General features: G+C 38.9%; 1 protein-coding gene across 8 annotated transcripts in view; it reads right to left on the reverse strand.

The window, feature by feature from the left end:
• Nucleotides 1-18,068, reverse strand: part of TAFA5 (TAFA chemokine like family member 5) — a 601,401-nt gene that overhangs the window by 135,586 nt on the left and 447,747 nt on the right. For 5 of the 8 annotated variants that reach the window (XM_043550990.1, XM_043550983.1, XM_037889075.2 and 2 more), the window contains exon 3: nt 13,792-13,919. In XM_043550990.1, coding sequence (XP_043406925.1) covers nt 13,792-13,919 — 128 coding nt within the window. Of the gene's footprint in view, nt 1-9,203; nt 9,324-13,782; nt 13,920-18,068 lie in introns of those variants that run through there. The other 3 variants (XM_007054573.4, XM_007054574.3, XM_043550993.1) reach the window with 2 other exon arrangements.

Raw genomic sequence — 18,068 nt, forward strand, 5'->3', positions numbered from 1 at the left:
CTATGCAGGAAATTAAAATCAATAGTAAAGGGTTCTTTAAGAATATAACTGATTTTCTAGACAAAGAAAATGCAATACATCTAATCTACGTGGATTTCAGTAAGGCATTTGATACAGTTCCCCATGGAAAATTATTAGTTGAAAAGGACAAGATGCGGATTAATACAAGAATTGAAAGGTGAATAAGGAATTGGTTTAAGGGGAGACTACAACAGGTCATACTGAAAGGTGAACTGTCAAACTGGAGAAAAGTTTCTACCAGAGTTTCTCAGGGATCAGTCTTGGGACGAATCTTATTTAACATTTTCTTTCATGACCTTGGCACAAAAAGTGGGAGTGTACTAATAAAATTTGTGGATGACACAAATTTGGGAGGAATTGGGAGGAATATACAAGGACTATAATATCATACCCAAAAATGGAGCAATAGAAATGGGACAATTTAAAATGCAAAGCTCAAGGTTATGCACTTTGGAACTAACAACAAGAATTTTTGCAATAAGCTGGGAATGTAGCAATTGGAAGTGACAGAGGTGGAGAAAGAAGTGGGAGTATTGGTTAATCACAGGATGACTGAGCTGCCAAAGTGATGCAGCCATGAAAAAGTCTAATGCAATCCTAGGATGCGTCCAGCAAGGTATTACCAGTAGAGAGAGGGAAGTGTTACCATTATAAAAAGCACTGGTGAGACCTCATTTGGAATAGTGTGTGCAATTCTGATCTACAATGTTTAAGAAAGATAAACTCAAACTGCAACAGGTGCAGAGAATGGCTACTAGGATAATCAGAAGAACTGAGAATCTACCTTATGGGAGAAGATTTAAGGAGTTTGGCTTGTTTAGCCTCAGAAAATGAAGGCTGAGGGGAGATGGGTAAATACCAGGGCGGGAGAGGAGTTATTTAAGTTAAGCACCAGTGTTTACATAAGAACAAATGAATATAAGCAGGCCATCAACAAGTTTAGACTTGAAATTAGATGAAAGATTCTAACCAGCACAGGAGTGAAGTTGTGCAACAGCCTCCCAAGGGGCGTAGTTGAGGCAAAACACTTAACTGACTTCAAGACTGAGATAAATTTATGGAGGGGATAATACAATGAGATTGCCTATAATGGCATGTGGCTCATCTGTGACTGATAGTAGCAAATATCCCCAACAGCCAGAGGTGGGATACTAGATGGAGAGGTCTCTGAGTTAGTAAAGTGAATTCTTTCCCAGGTGTCTGGCTTGTGGTCTTGATGACATGCTCAGGGTCTAACTGTCTACCATATTTTGGATTGGGAAGGAATTGCCCCCTTGATCAGGTTGGCAGAGACCCTGGTGGGGTTTTCACCTGCTCTGCAGCATGGGGCACAGGTCACTTATTGTTTAAACTGAAGTAAATGGTGGATTTTCTGTAACTTGAAGTCTTTAAATCATGATTTTAGGTCTTCAGTAGTCTTCAGTGGTTATGGATCTATTACAGGAGTGGGTGGGTGAGGTTGTGGCCTGTGACATGTAGGAAGTCAGACTAGATAATAACGACAGTCCCTTCTGGTCATAAAGCCTATGAGGATGTTCAACAGCAACTACGATTTTAAATCAGCATGTCCAGATAGGTTGTGAGAAATATAAAAGAGCTTGCTGAGGAGCTCATTGGAACTTAATTTTGAATTTCAATAAGTCTTGGGGCAATGGGGATTTTCCAGAAAACTGGAAGAAAGCTAAGGTTGTGCCAACAGTTAAAAAGGGAAACAGAATGATCTGGGTAGTTATAGGCCTTTCAGCCTGATATCTTGCCTAGGATCAATAATGGAATGGCTGATATGGTACTCAATTAATAAAGAACTAAAAGAAAGTAATACAAATTAATGCCAGTCAACATAATTATATGGAAAATTAAATTGCTATCTTTTTTTTTTTGAGACAATTCGATGTTTGGTTGATAAAGATAAGTAGTGATGTATCATACTTAGACTGCTATAGGCATTAGACTTAGTATCACATGATATTTTGATTTAAAAACTAAAAAGATATAAAATTAAAATGGCACACATTACATGGACTAACTGCTGGCTAACTGAAAGGTCTTAAAATGTAATTGTAAGCTGGGAATCACCACAGGTGTTTTTCTTGTGGGGCTCCACAGGGGCTGGTTCCTGGCCCTATACTACTAAACATTTTTATTAATGACCTGGAAAAAAAAATCATCACTCAGATTTGCTGATGACACAAAAATTGGGGGAGTGATAAATAATGAAAAGGAGACGTCACTGACACACAGTGATCTGGATCTGTTGGTAAGCTGGGTGTAAGCAAACAATATGAATTTTAAAATAGCTAAATGTCAAGGCATATATCTAGGAACAAAGAATGCAGGCCATACTTACAGGCTCAATCCGGTGGAGACAGATATAACATGATCTAATGATTGCAAGGTGAAGCTAGACAAATTCAGATTGGAAATAAGGTCTACATTTTTAACGGTGAGAATATTTAACTTTTGGAACAAGTTACCAAGAGTCATGGTGGAGTCGCATCATTGACAAATTTTAAATCAAGATTGGATGTTTTTCTAAAAGATATGCTCTAGGAATTAATTTTGGAAAGTTCTATGATCTGTGGTTTACACGTCAGACTGGATGATTACAGTAGTCCCTTCTGGCCTTGGAATCTATGAATATGGAAGTTAGGAGCTTACAGCCTCCTGTGACTTTGAAAATATCACTAATAAAGTATAACTGGGCCTTTCACACATCTGTCACTCCCTAGTCTATCTTACCCTAGTTCAATGTATTCCATTAATTATTGTTTATGGTTTCTCAGGCTTCCAGTTGAAATGACAGTGCTCCACATGATGAGCCAATTAGGATTAATTTTTCAAGTAATGTTTTGACAGATGCTTTGTCTAATACATTACTAAAATCACTGTACTATGACACCTACTGCATTTCCTCTATATATGTAGTAATTTTGTCACTGAGTTCAAGAAGTGGTCTAGGTTACCTCACATGATTTAATAAACTTTTGATTTGTTTTGGATTCAGAAAATAGAAAAAAAAATGATTCAAACCAGATATGCATGTGTAATGGCTTCATGTCATAACATTTTTACCATGAAGACCTCCTCTCTGTGAAATGAGAGTGTAATATTTTAGCACATGCTTTATACTTTTGTATTCCACCCCCCCCCCCACACAAAATAAAACAAAAACAAAAATATGTGCCCCACTTTGATTTATACAGTGTCAAAAACAACATACCACAGGGTTATTTCCTTTCTTAGGGTTTCACTTGCTTTTTTCCTACTCTAAAGGTCAAGATCAGACATGAAAACTTTAATTCTATAAAGGAAAGAAAGAAAATCTGCAATCCATTTGTCCTAGGGTCACAGATACGAATCCCACAAAGTGTTTGTGTTTGATCTTGAACTTCAGCTGTAGTCAGCTGCTCCCCCATAAGAGTCTGTGAGATGTTCAATGGTGGATCAAGAACTTGGCCATATCAATTGCCCACAATGCTAGAAAACAAAATCAAGATGCAAATCTTCCTCTTTTGTCAAGCTTTGTGTTGGCTCGGTCTCCTCTGTTCCACTACATTTCCCCATCTTTGTTCATCCATTTGTCAATTTCTTGCACAATCACCTCCACGCTTTATTCCACATGCACTAGCTAGTACACGATGTAAACATATGGACAGGATACAGTTCTCATCTATAATAACTGTATCCTGTCCATGTAGACTCATAGACATTAAGGTCAGAAGGGACCATTATGATCATCTCATCTGACCTCCTGCACAATGCAGGCCACAGAATCTCATCCACCCACTCCTACAATAAACCTCTCACCTATGTCTGAGCTATTGAAGTCCTCAAATCATGGTTTAAAGACTTCAAGGTGCAGAGAATCCTCCAGCAAGTGACCCGTGCCCCATGCTCCAGAGGAAGGCGAAAAACCCCAGGGCCTATACCAATCTGCCCTGGAGGAAAATTCCTTCCTGACCCCAAATATGGCGATCAGCTGAACCCTGAGCATGTGGACAAGGTTCACCAGCCAGATACCCAGGAAAGAATTCTCTGTAGTAACTCAAATCCCACCCCAGCTAACATCCCATCACAGGCCATTGGGCCTATTTACCATGAATAGTTAAAGATCAATTAATTGCCAAAATCATGTTATCCCATCATACCATCCCCTCCATAAACTTATTGAGTTTAATCTTGAAGCCAGATAGGTCTTTTGCCCCCACTGCTTCCCTTGGAAGGCTGTTCCAGAACTTTACTCCTCCTATGAAAAGGAGTACCTGTGGCACCTTAGGGACTAACAAATTTATTTGAGCATAAGCTTTCGTGAGCTACAGCTCACTTGATCGGATGTCTGATGAAGTGAGCTGTAGCTCATGAAAGCTTATGCTCAAATAAATTTGTTAGTCTCTAAGGTGCCACAACTACTCCTTTTCTTTTTGCGAATACAGACTAACACGGCTGCTACTCTGAAACTCCTCTGATGGTTAGAAATCTTCGTCTAATTTCAAGTCTAAACTTCCTGATGGCCAGTTTATATCCATTTGTTCTTGTGTCCACATTGGTACTGAACTTAAATAATTCCTCTCCCTCCCTGGTATTTATCCCTCTGATATATTTACAGAAAGCAATCATATCTCCCCTCAGCTTTCTTTTGGTTAGGTTAAACAAGCCAAGTTCCTTGAGTCTCCTTTCGTAAGACCGGTTTTCAATTCGTTGGATCATCCTAGTAGCCCTTCTTTATTCCAGCCCCTCTTAAAGACCTAGTGTTACAGCGCTACTTACAGTGAAAAAACACCTTGGGCAAGTGTCTTTACTGCTCTGTGACTGTTCCTTCTCCTATCCTGTATCTGTCTTGTCTACTTAGATTGTAAACACTTTGGGACTGTCTCTCATTATGTGTTCGTCACTGTACAAACACAACATGACCCCGATATCAGCTGGTGTCACAACCAGGATATGGACAGTCTCACCCAGGGGTTGACATGGGAGCCAGGCTGGCTCAAATAGCAGGAGATCAGGGTCTGAGCTATGCCAGAGGGCAGCTGGAGAGTCAGGTGGCAGGAGGCAGGCAAGGTCAGGTGTCTGGGAGATCACAGTACGACAGTAGGCGCAGGAAGAACATGGGGAAGCAGCCCTCAGCAGGGGAAACTCAGTTGCATGGACAACTTCCTGTTCCTGTGTTCAGTTTAAAAACAAGCAGGGAACCAATCAGGCCTCCCAGAGTTCTGGCAACTTTGGAATTCAGCTTCCAGTCCTGGCAACTGTTAGCAGGTTACTGGGTGGTTGGTTAGCATTTACAAGCCCCTAATAGCCCCCTAATGGCCCAGGGTTTGAGACCTGTGGTCCCTGACAGGTGAAGCCTGTAGGTGCTAGAGTAACATAGATTATTACGAACCTAAATTGTCTCTTGTTGTTTTTCTTCCACTAATCCCTACCTACTTATGTATCTGTCTTTTAATTATAAATTCTTTGGAGTAGGAACTGTATCTGAGTGTTTGTAGTGATCCTACTACATACACACATAGCATACATAAATAATTAATAATAATGATACAACTTAATCTCATCTTCCTGCTGGGCCTATATTTTCCTAAAAATTCATGAGACAGAATCACCCATTACTGATCTGAAGCATCTGTATCCTCGGCACTTGATTCTTAAAAAATGTTTTCCTTTGGTTTTGGGGATGGATGTGAACCTCACCTCCACATGATTACATATATTTTTAAGTTGTTTTATTCTTACAGAAGCATGAACCCTGGAAAGAACATCAAACTGAAGTAATTTTCATTAGGGCCAATTTAACAATGTAGGCACTCCCACAAGACCAGCTATTAAGGTTGTTCATGCAAGTGAACAATTTCAGACATCACAACTTATTGGTTGGGTTGATAGTATGCCACATTACATTAGTGTCAGTGACTAGCCAAAGTTACAGATGTGTTTTATGTACGTTTCAGAATTCTGCTTTCAAAGTACAAAAAAAGAAAAAACAAAATAACTATTTGGGTTATTTCCTTTTAGCAGAAGCAAAGTTTATTCTACCCAAACATGAAATAGATGACTAGCTGGGAATCCAGCCACTGGTGCCTAGGATAAAATCTGTTTTTTTTATTTACTTTATTTAAAAGGACAGTGCAGACCTGAAATGAATCAGATACGTGTAGCTTATTTTACATTAAACTAGCTGGTTTCATGAGTAAATCAACACAACAGTAGTAAATCACTAATTCCTAAGAACCAGTAGATGATCAAATTACAAAAACCAATTGTTATGTAGATTTTAGTAGTCTAAGCCTAATTCTTTTCTCACTTACAGCAGTGTAGTGAGATCAGATTCAGGACCTACTATTTAAAGAATGTAGCCTCTATCATAAATGGCAGTTACAAGTAAGAATTCAGAGAGAATAGACATCTTTTAAAATCTTATATCCTGAAAACTGATTTCATTTGAATAGAAATTGTAATGATCTTTACAATATTACATGCAGAAATGAGCACCCCTTTTACATTTTCTTTGAGGTTGGCTATGAGACATGAATATGTGACTAGCATGGTTCTCCATTAATATCTGAGAATACTTCCTCTGAAAGGGAAGAATGATGCTAAGTTTCCCTATATTCTTGCAAGGAAGTGTTTGAAATGCTGACAGTCCACATTTTAAAATCAGACACTTCACTCCAAGTGATGCACACTCATAGGGGCAAAACGTGTGCTCATTTAAAACAATGGGAGTTTTGTCATCAGTTGAAATGGAACCTGGATTTGGCACTCAAAGAGAAGAGCTAATCCTCTTAAAATACTCCCTAAGCAATTTAAATTTTCTCAACAGAAAACTCCTCACTGTCATCCCTCTTCAACTTGGAGCCCTTGGGGTCTGGGAAAAACTCCCAATCTTTGCTAGCATTCTGGATTTGGGGATTAGAGATCTTCATTTTCTGCAAATACTGAGTTCCAATAATATTTTACAGGATAATTGAGTCAAATTTAGTTGAAAATTTAGGTTTTAGAAAATAAGCTTTAAAAAATATATTATACTATTTCTTATAGAAACATGGAGTAAATCACTCAACCTTTACTTAAGCAAAAGTCTTATTAGCTTCAATAACTGAGATTCCAGTGAGTTTTGTCCAATTAAGAAATCCAGGATTTGGCCAAGTTATCAAAAGCAAATGTTCTGCAGAGTCTGAACCCTCAAGTGTTGCTATTAGTGCATTAAATCCTAAAAGTAAAATGGACTCAACCTAGCCTGAAGGTAATGCAAAAAGGAAACATCATACTAAATGGTGAAGCATATCACTTCATGTTTAATAATCAGAGGTGTTATCTGTAACACAGATAGGGAGATCTGATTTTTATTTTTATTGCCCTGTGTTGAGACCCAGGTCCTCTTTCAAATGCAGTGTGGCTGGTTAGCACTGCACTGGTGGTATAAAGAAGCCCTAAAACTATGCATCCAGCCCTAGCTGGATCACCTCAGTGTAGAGAATCCTTCAGTGGCACAGAGCTAGCATGGTAGATCCTAGCCTGTGTCAGTGCAGAAGAGTGTTCAGGAGAAAATAGACAAGTCTGCAGATTCTGTATGCCCCTCAGATATCTGCATACTGGTTTGGATCCTCAGGACTATTAGCATCCAGTATAAATTAGCGTGAGCTTTAGAGCTGCTTTAAGTTACACCTGGGGAACCAGACCAATGTACACCTGATTCAGTATATGGAGAGAGCAAAGGCCATCTCTTCAATCACCTTCTGAGCTCTGTAATTTGACCAATGATGTCTGACCCAACTATGCATAGTGGCAGCCACCAATCACATACAGAAAGGAAGCAAGCCCCAGGACAGAGAAATCAAGATACAACAAATTCATTACGTGAAACACTCAATGTGAACAATGGGAACTCTGCTGGGAGAGGTGAATCTTATGAGACCTTGGAAAGGAATAACAGCTCGAATTCACAAGCACCAACAGCATGAATCTACAGAGTATACAAAACTGAAACACATGCTACCCATCAAGAGAAAAGCTTTTCCCCCTAATAAACAAACACCCATCAATTCAGAAAATCAGTGTCAAGTGATACCTTTCTTTCTAATTTTAGTGCATATAGAAAGAATGGCAGAAACAATCAGGATTTCTATCTCTGCCTTACTTTTCTTGCTGTAAGGGCATGTTTAAGCCATTGGCCCAGTTCTTGGCATAGTGCAGTTACACCAGAATCTCAGCTTTCATTAAAAACTTAAGTAAGCTTCGAGCCCTAATGGTTGTGCAAATATCTGCATGAGTCTGTAGGCTGCCTGAAATAATATCTGTGACAGGCTTCGACTGCATCACACATCTCAAGAGGGCATTACCAACCAGACCCACAGCTCTGGGGGACCCTGCCAATAACAGATGACTGTGTATGTAGCAGCACAGAGAAGGGGATTACAGTGATCCCAGCCTATACATACAAGCAGGTACATCCTTGGCTGTTGGAATAAGTATTGGAGGCCCCTCTGGTACCCCTTCTGCCTCTCCAGGGTTTGTGACAGGGCTTCCTACTGCCACCTTAAGCTCCTAAGGAGGAGGACCCTGCTGCAACTCTTGTGGGAAGATGAGAGCCTCATGCCGTGCCCCGTCTCTGTGGGAGGTCCACTTAACATCACCACTACGAAAAGGAAGAGGTGGCCAGGGCTAGTGTGTTCAGACAGCATTGCAGGGAACTCCCAAACTGTGGTGTACAGCCAGTAATTACCTTCATGGGGCCTTGCACTACATCCTAGAATCACATGTGAAACACATGCAGAGATTTCCACAGCATGCATCCGATGAAGTGAGCTGTAGCTCACGAAAGCTCATGCTCAAATAAATTGGTTAGTCTCTAAGGTGCCACAAGTCCTCCTTTTCTTTCTACATGCAGAGATGGAGCTGGGAGGGTGACAAAAATATATATCAGCTGCCTTGTGGAAATGTGAAAGCTGTGTTTAGCAATACTCAGAACTGGAACCTGATCTATCCTTGCTATATGAATGCCAGAGAAATTAGTATAATTCCAGAGCCTACATTAATAATACTTGTATAGCACCCTGAATTTCCTAATCAATTACAGGTATTATCTAATAAAACCTCACAACCCACCTTTGTGATGTAGGTAGGTAAGTATTATTACTCCTACTGCATAGCTAGGGAAATTGAGGCAGAGAGGTTCAGTGACTTACCCAAGGCCACAGAGGCAGTGACTGTCAGAGCCGGGATTAGAGCTCAGGAGTTTCTGGCTCCCAGTCCCATGCTCAGACCACTAGACCATGGCCTCAGGACATTTCCAGCTGGTCTTCAGTCTAAAAAAAAGTAAATTCTCAAATCCAATATGCAATATGTATTTATATTTTTACTTTGAAGATAGAATGTAATGGTATGAGTAACACCACATTGCTGGTAAATCGTTGATGAAAACAAGCCAGTACATTTTGTCCAATTTACCTTAATCATACATTTGTGTATGATAAAGATTTGTAGAAAAATTTTCATTTAAATTCCAGTCAATACAAACAACTTCAGTATTTCTCAGGGTAAGGAACAAATTACCTTTCCAAGCCAGCCAGCATGTCATTTATATTAACGGTGAGTAATGCTAAGTTGCTCTGTGCGTAAGAAAACTCTATTAAGAAAGTCACGTCCCTTGGCGAAGCTAGATCCTTAGTAAATTTTACTAGCTAAGCAGTGAGCTCCATGTCAAAGTAATTACACCTTTTATCCACTGCGAGCTCTCTTTTAGCTTCTTCAGACTCCTTAATTTCCCACTTCAGCTAATTTAGCAGTAAAATCACAGAGGTTTTAAAAGGTTAGCTACTGGCGCATGAATGTTCTGTTAAGCTCCATGCATTGAAATCACATCATGTAAAAGAAGGAATTAATTAAGTAACAATTAAGTAGTGATGGATCATTGACAACATATATACACTTTGGTGCTAAAATTAATCTCCCCTGTAAAGCCAATAGAATTGTGTATCTCCTCATTTATACACTGGCAAGTTTCAAGCTTGAAATATAAAAGGGTCATGGTTCTAAGCAGTATCTTGTGAAATCATGACATATCTTCTGGCATTGATGAGATTATACAGTCTTTCTCACATGAGAGAGTCAGGTAAATTCCTTGTAAAAATCAGATTTGGGAGATTAATAAAAATATTAAAAGCACAACATTTTGCATGGTAGGTGATTTGAAGATAACCACTGAGGCATTTTTAAATAGAGGCATTTTTAAAATAAAACTACTTAGCATGAATCACTTTGTTAAAAGTGTTAACAACTAACTACAAAGTATTCTGTTCCTACAGCATCTCCTCCAGCAAGCTGCCATATTGTTTCCTTGTATTGACAATGCTTAGTACATAGATTGGCAGTTGGCCCAGTCAATCTTCAACGCTAAAAGCCTCTTACCAGATGAAAAATCCTTGGTTCATTCACACCTTGTAGAAATGATGACAGGGCATAAGTGACATCCGGATCCATTTAGAATATATGTTGGGTCTGATTCTCCCTTCCCTGGCACCTTGTGTAGTCATTTACAGCTGTGCAAAGTGAATGCAAAAAGGGGAATAAAAGGCTGCCACCAGTGTGAGTAGAAAATTACGATTTGGTTGCATTACTTTGCACAGACATAAATGCTTACACAAAGTGCAGGCAGGCAATGAAAAAATCAGGCCTTGACTATCTAGCTTAAACCATTTTGACACAAACCATTATTTTGACACCAGCCAAAGCCCTTCCTGGAAACATAATTCACTGAAACATGTGGGTGCAAAGTGTATTTACTAGATAAGCTTGCAGTTTCCTGGATATTTGGTACATAAAATATTAAGTATTGTTACATAACGTGATGCTGTTCACATGAGTAAAACTCATCCAGGCAAGAGTTCTATTTCTGCCTCATTTTCATGGGAAAAAAGTGGGAGGAAAGTTATCACCTACCTCCACTTAGCTTCATGTTTCACACACTTCTTCTATGCCCAAGCCCTGACATCATATTATTTACACAAGTGCCTATAATGCCATATACACAAACACTAACAACAGGCATCAGTGCAAGAGTCACTACAAACGTAAGTGCTAATCTAAGTTCTCCAGTGTTCAATACTATTCCTACTTACCAGTTTTAATACATATGGTGCAGCACATAATTACTGATATGATATCAGGAATATGATATTCCGCGTTACAGAAACGTATCCCTGCTATAGTAGTGAAAGGTACAGTACTAGTACCTCTTTCACTTTCAGATACAACCTAATATTACCTGCAAACGCCTGCATAAATTATTATAAGTTAACTAGTTTAGGCCCCAATCCTGTTCCCATTAGAATATATGGCAGAATGTTCACTTATTTCCACAATGGGCTGTACATTCACTGTGTATTTCGAGGCTAATTCCACAATGTTCCTGATCACCCCATCTCGGGCTGTACTTTGCTGTACTTATATTTTTCAACAAGGAGCAGTATGGGTCTAGCAAGTAAAACAGAAATATTACTGACTTTACACCTTCAAGCAGTATTGCTACAAAGAAGAGTGTTCATGCTTCCATTATAAATCCTCTTTTCTTAGGGGTTTATATTAGTCATTATGAACCCCATATGAACCAAGTTCCCAGCTCTTTTGCTATTTTCTGACCCCTTCCCTGCACACCACATCAAGAGCCCTACGAGCAATTAGACTTTTTTTTAGTACTATTTTTTTCTGTTGGTCATTTATGCTGGACCCAGTGTTTCTTGGAACATCCTGAACTATTAATGTATGTGTGCACACCCACCCACCTGCCCATTACACTTCAGCTTAGAGGTCACAAAGGTGCTGGGAGGAGATGTAGTGAGAGGTGTGCAGAAGGGCTAGAGTGAAATTACACTCTCCTCTGACAATTCTCCATTGTTGTATGGTCTCTTAGGGATCTGAGCCAGCTGTTGTAGACTGTTCTAAATTAGGTAAAGGCCTGGGCTGTGACAGGGTTGGACAGAAATCCTTTTCTCTCCTCTGTTGAGTGTATCTTGTTGCAGGAGAGAATCTTCTTAATAAGACTTTGCTCAGCATTGCCATAATTTCCCCAGGATGTGGCCTGATTCTGATCTCATTTATGGTGGTTGAAAACAAGAGTAGTTCTGTTTAGGTCAGTAGAGTTAAACAGTTGTAAAGAGGTTGTGAGATCAGAATCAGGCCATGGTGTCAAATCTAAAAGATCCACTGAACCAATCTGATAGATATCTAACATGAATTCCTCAGGGTAGGCACTGTGCTTACTTTTTATCTTTCATAGCACCAAGCTTATTACTGGTGTATCCTGATAAAACAAACAATAATAATGATAGATGCAAATGTCTCAGGGTACACAGGTAATTTGCTGTACCTGAGGTACAGAAAATATCACTGAACTAATGAGATTTTGAATAATATTGTGAGCGTTCCAAGCATACCCTGCCAGGTCTGCCTGCCCTTGGGAGCTGATGATATTGTTTCCCTCTATTATATTTTTATATCACCATTACATAAATTACACTCATATGACCTAAGGAAATGAAGATTAAAGCTCTGATTTGGAGACTGAGAGGTAAATTTGCAACACTGTCCATAATGTACCTTGCTATGTCTAGCAACTACAGGGTTGTCAGGACAGCATGGGATCTTACATTAGAACAATAACAAATTCATAGGTTGTGCTTGTAAATGTCAGTTGACAATAAATGTTATTCTCAAAGATTGGTAAAAAAATAATTAAAAAGTGAAGGTCATGCTGATTTGGTGTCAAAATACTGACACTGTAAAAATACTAAAAAATATGCAATAGTGTCTCCTCACCTCTCTCCAGAGAGAGAATCTATGCAGGGGATCCTGCTTGATAGGCCTGTGCCCAAACCCTGCTAAACATCACTAATTTGAAGCTCATTGGGGTTAACGTATAAGGCAGGTTTTGAAGTAAATCTTTATGATGAAACATTCTTGAAATGTCAGTTATTTAAATGTAGCTTGAGAGTCCTGAAAACCTATAGAAAAAAAATATCCCTGCTCGTATAGCAACCTATCAGGGTATTATTCTACCACATCTCTTGGACGTTTTAAATTTTTGAAGCACAAGAATCTTCAGTTGGTTTGAAGAATGTCCCACAGACTGATACTTGATGCTACAAGTCCCAGGAGCCATCACTGTTGTAGGCATATTCAACCTCAATATAAAATCTTCAAACAAATTCAAAACACTACAGGAGACGACACCAAGGAGTTGAAAAGTACAGTATGGACAAGTTAGAGCCAAAGTTCTGATTACCCCCAAAAAGGGTTTTATTGTTTTGTTTTCTTTAGGCCTCATAAATTTTCCTCTGGGAAGATGGAGATTTGTCTTTGAAAACTGCCTTTTTATTATAGTGAAAAAGCCAAAACTACTTTTATTAAAAAAAATACAAACTAATTTCCCCCCATTAGATCAGTAGTATGAAGTTTTATATCCTTGCTCTACCAACAGTTCAGAATACACACCAGGGTGAAATAAAGGTGAAGACTGGCTTTACTTTACTGGCTGAATTTATGGACCCTTTTAAGTCAAAGTTTGACATTTTACATCCTTTTAGTAATCTGCCACACTTTCCTTGTCTGTGATCACAGGTGTGAAAGTACATGTGTGTGTCTCAGTATGGGTCTTTGTGAGCATGGGCTACTAACTGGCATCTAATTTTAAAAACCTATGCTGCATTTAAATTTGAAGTCTTACCCTTTGCTCTTTGGAAGTTACAGATGAGGAGGAACAAAAGGGAATTAGCTTACCGTGGTTGTCTTTATTCGCCCACCCGGTTGTGTACAGGTCCAGCCTGACTTATTGATTAGCAAATCACAGCCTTCTCCTTCTAAACATGGAAGCATTTCACACCACTGTTTTGTTTTGATAATTCGTGCTGTGGAAGAGAAAAAAACAAAAACAGTTGGCAGGTGGGTTTGTGTTTCACTTCCCTCTGAACTCTCACTATTAGAGGTACCAATTTTCATGATCTGATAATGCAACCACAGGCTACGCCATAGATAGCCTGAGCAATTTACAAAATTATTTACATCACCTGCTGTGCCAACCAATTATATAATAAAAACAAAATTTAAATAACAATAAAACAAGACAGAGTACTGGTTTAACAAAAGAAAAAAAAAGAATAGGCAGAGGTAAGTTTTCAATGGCATGAATTCCAGGAGTATATGAAATATAATGGGAGGAGCAATGGTTAAAATTCATAATAACGTTGTTTGCAGTTTCCAGAGTGGTAGCCGTGTTAGTCTGTATCAGCAAAAAGAACGAGGAGTACTTGTGGCACCTTAGAGACTAACAAATTTATTTGAGCATAAGCTTTTGTGGGCTAAAACCCACTCCATCGGATGCATGCAGTGGAAAATACAGTAGGAAGATATATATATATACAGACACACAGAGAACATGAAAAAATGGGTGTTGCCATACCCGCTATAATCAGTTAAGGTGAGCTATTATCAGCAGGAGAAAAAAATCTTTTGTAGTGATAATCAGGATGGCCCATTTCCAACAGTTGACAAGAAGGTGTGAGTAACAGTAGGGGGAAAAATAAGCATGGGGAAATAGTTTTACTTTGTGTAATGACCCATCCACTCCCAGTCTTTATTGAAGCCTAATTTAATGGTGTCCGGTTTGCAATTTAATTCCAATTCAGCAGTTTCTTGTTGGAGTCTGTTTTTGAAGTTTTTTTGTTGAAGAATTGCCACTTTTAGGTCTGTAATTGAGTGACCAGGGAGATTGAAGTGTTCTCCGACTGGTTTTTGAATGTTATAATTCTTTACGTCTGATTTGTGTCCATTTATTCTTTTATCTAGAGACTGTTTGGTTTGATCAATGTACATGGCAGAGGGCCATTGCTGGCACATGATGGCATATATCACATTGGTAGATGTGCAGGTGAACGAGCCTCTGACAGTGTGGCTGATGTGATTAGGTCCTATGATGGTGTCCCCTGAATAGATATGTGGACAGAGTTGGCATCGGGCTTTGTTGCAAGGGTAGGTTCCTGGGTTAGTGTTTTTGTTGTGTGGTATGTGGTTGCTGGTGAGTATTTTCTTCAGGTTTGGGGGCTGTCTGTAAGCATGGACTGGCCTGTCTCCCAAGATCTGTGAGAGTGAGGGATTGTCCTTCAGGATAGGTTGTAGATCCTTGATGATGCGCTGGAGAGGTTTTAGTTGGGGGCTGAAGGTGATGGCTAGTGGCATCCCAGGATATTAGGATATTAGAGAATCAACGTGGGTGAGATAATATCTTTTATTGGTCCAACTTCCATGGGCGAAAGAGACAAGCTTTTGAATGTATGCCAATCTCTGAAGAAGAGTTCCATGTAACACTGAGTTACAACTAGAAATATATGCTACATTGTCTCCATTCATGGGGCTGTCAAGGGGTGTCAGGAAACAAATATGTTTGTAGTTTATTTTTTAAAATTTTTGTTTACCCCATCTGCTAATTTCTCTTTGTGTTTGTTGGTGGGATCTCAGAATGCATCAATCTGTAATATTACCAATACTATGGATTGGCAGCCTAGGTATTAGTGATGTCATATTCTATGACAGTGGCAGCAAATTGAAACATACCAGAAATATTTCACAGAATGGAAAGAAAAACAAATGGTTTGTTAAAACAGATTATTGTGCTAAACACACATAGTTAGCAGGATCATTTAGGCCCTGATGCTGAAAATGATTACAAACATATTTAACTTTAGGCATACAAATTGTCCCATGGAGCATATGTGTTAGAGTTTGCAGGATTAGGGCCTTAGCACATATCTATGGTATGAACTTAGTATCCTCTTTTACTTTGCCATTCCCCGTTACAGCAGAGTGCTGCGGGGAGGTCTCATATTACTAAGACCTCATTACTTTCACAGTATGTTTACCCGCATAATATCACGTACTATCAATAATTAAAATTGAATTACAGTTGTCAGAACAAATAAAGTGTATTTCCTGATACAATATCTTTGCATTTTATTGTGTTTATTCACTGAGGGTGAAATTCAGCCCCCTGCAGAGAGCCAGCAGAAAGCCAATGACCCTCTTAAATCTCTCAGGCCCAGTTTTGAGGACTTATATGGTGCATAGACTTTTGGATAGCTCTCTGCAAATTTCATCCTAAGGGCCTGATCCTGTGAACTGCTTTGCACGTTCTAACAAGTGACGAGCCCCTTCAACTGCATTGAAGTCAATGGGGATGGTGCACACACAGCACCTAGTAGAATTGTGTTTTTAGATAATGAGCATTTCAATTAGAGAACATGAGTGTGTCCAACCAACAGCGTTCAAGAAGATAATTCAGAACTGTTCCAGGCAGGCAGTGGTTACAACCAACAGGATGCCAAGCTCTCTAGTAAAATATTCTTAACTGATCTGCAACATTCAGTAGTTTTCAGTGGGTCTTCCAGTTATTAATGAGAAAGGTTAATATTGTTCAACTGTAGCTTGGATAAGGTAGCTTCAACAAAAGTGTTTTTAAATTTTTTATGGTTGATTTCCTTCTAAATATTGAAACTAAGTGCATGTAATGACTTTTTACTCATAATTAACCTTATAAACTACCTTAACAGGATATCTGTATTTCTCAGTAGAACAGCAGTGTTGTTTTCTGTATTTCCTTTTCACATGGGTTCCTTATTCATTCAGACAGTTACCCACTGCTGCATCTCTGGTAAATCTCCCAAACAGAAAGCATCATCTTTTTGTGACAGCAAAAAAAAGTGAGATAAACCTTGTCCAACAGCAATAAATACAAAAAGCTATATCCATCTTAGAAGATGTAGGATTGAAATACACACGTCTGCTGAAATTTTATTTACAATGTGTGAAGAAGGAACTTAGAAATAAAGAGAAGAAAAAACACTTTTACTTTTTCCTCAAATAAGAATATCAATAACAAATAATGAAAATAACACTGGGATATAGAGATTGCCATTCCAGATCACAGCAGTGGCCCTAGACAAGAAGTAAGTGGTATGTGCAATGAGTATTCAGACTCCACAATGAGAGGCATGGTGTCAGAACCCAACATAGTTAGTAGAAGATAAGGCTGTCCAGTACCCTATCTCAGAGTCACCAATACTACGTGCTTTAGAGGAGGGTGCAAAAATCCCTGCAATGGACAATAACGGAAAAACCCACCCACAGGAAAAGCTTCTTGATAACTCCAGGTAGTAAGTGGTTGGCTTATGCCCTGAAGTATCAGTGTTTATATCACTTATACTTCTTATCCAATGTAAAGTTACTGTGGAGGTTGCCATTATCCCCATACATGTCTGATCCTCATGGTTTCAATGATAATTTGTGGCAATTAATTAGGTTAATTATAAATTGTGTAAAAAGTATTTCCTTTGATCAGTTTTCCAATTGCTACTTCTTGGTGTCATTGTCCTTGACATTTGGAAAAAGTGTAAATAGGTTAATAGTAAGAGTGATAAATAATGATTAACAATCATGAGCTAAGTATTGCTAAGTATCTGCATTTTTTATTGAGGCTAGGATTCTTCCCCTCCCCCTACCAACATGGCAGAAGCAGGATCAACAGCCACAAAAAGTTTGCAAAGGGCACGCTAAGGCTATCTTACTGTTTCCTTTCTCAAAGTAGCTAAAAGTGCAGGGAGGAGGATTACATCAGTGCCTCTGAGGACCCTGTCTTCCCCATTGGTCCTGGAGAGTCCGGCTCAGCTCATCAGACATGCTTGATAAATTTTGTGACTTGATAATTTTGTGACTTGATAAATTCCTAATCATAAATTCCATCATCTTCTCAACCCCTCTTACCCAGTCTCTCTTTCCTCATCCTTTGTGTTTGTCTCACTTCTTTCCTCTTTCTTCTTCTATCTCCCTCCATTTCATTCTCCTTTTAACCACTTCCCTTTTTCTATTTTCACAGCCTGTTCCCACCAATTCCTCCTCAGTCCTTTTGGATAATATAAATAACCAAATGTTTTATAGTATAAATAAAAAAATACAAAAAAATTATAAACCCTTGAACTAACGAAAAGGTTACAATTCACTGACAAGAT

This window comes from Chelonia mydas, chromosome 1, assembly GCF_015237465.2.
Source record: "Chelonia mydas isolate rCheMyd1 chromosome 1, rCheMyd1.pri.v2, whole genome shotgun sequence".
NCBI lineage: Eukaryota > Metazoa > Chordata > Testudines > Cheloniidae > Chelonia > Chelonia mydas.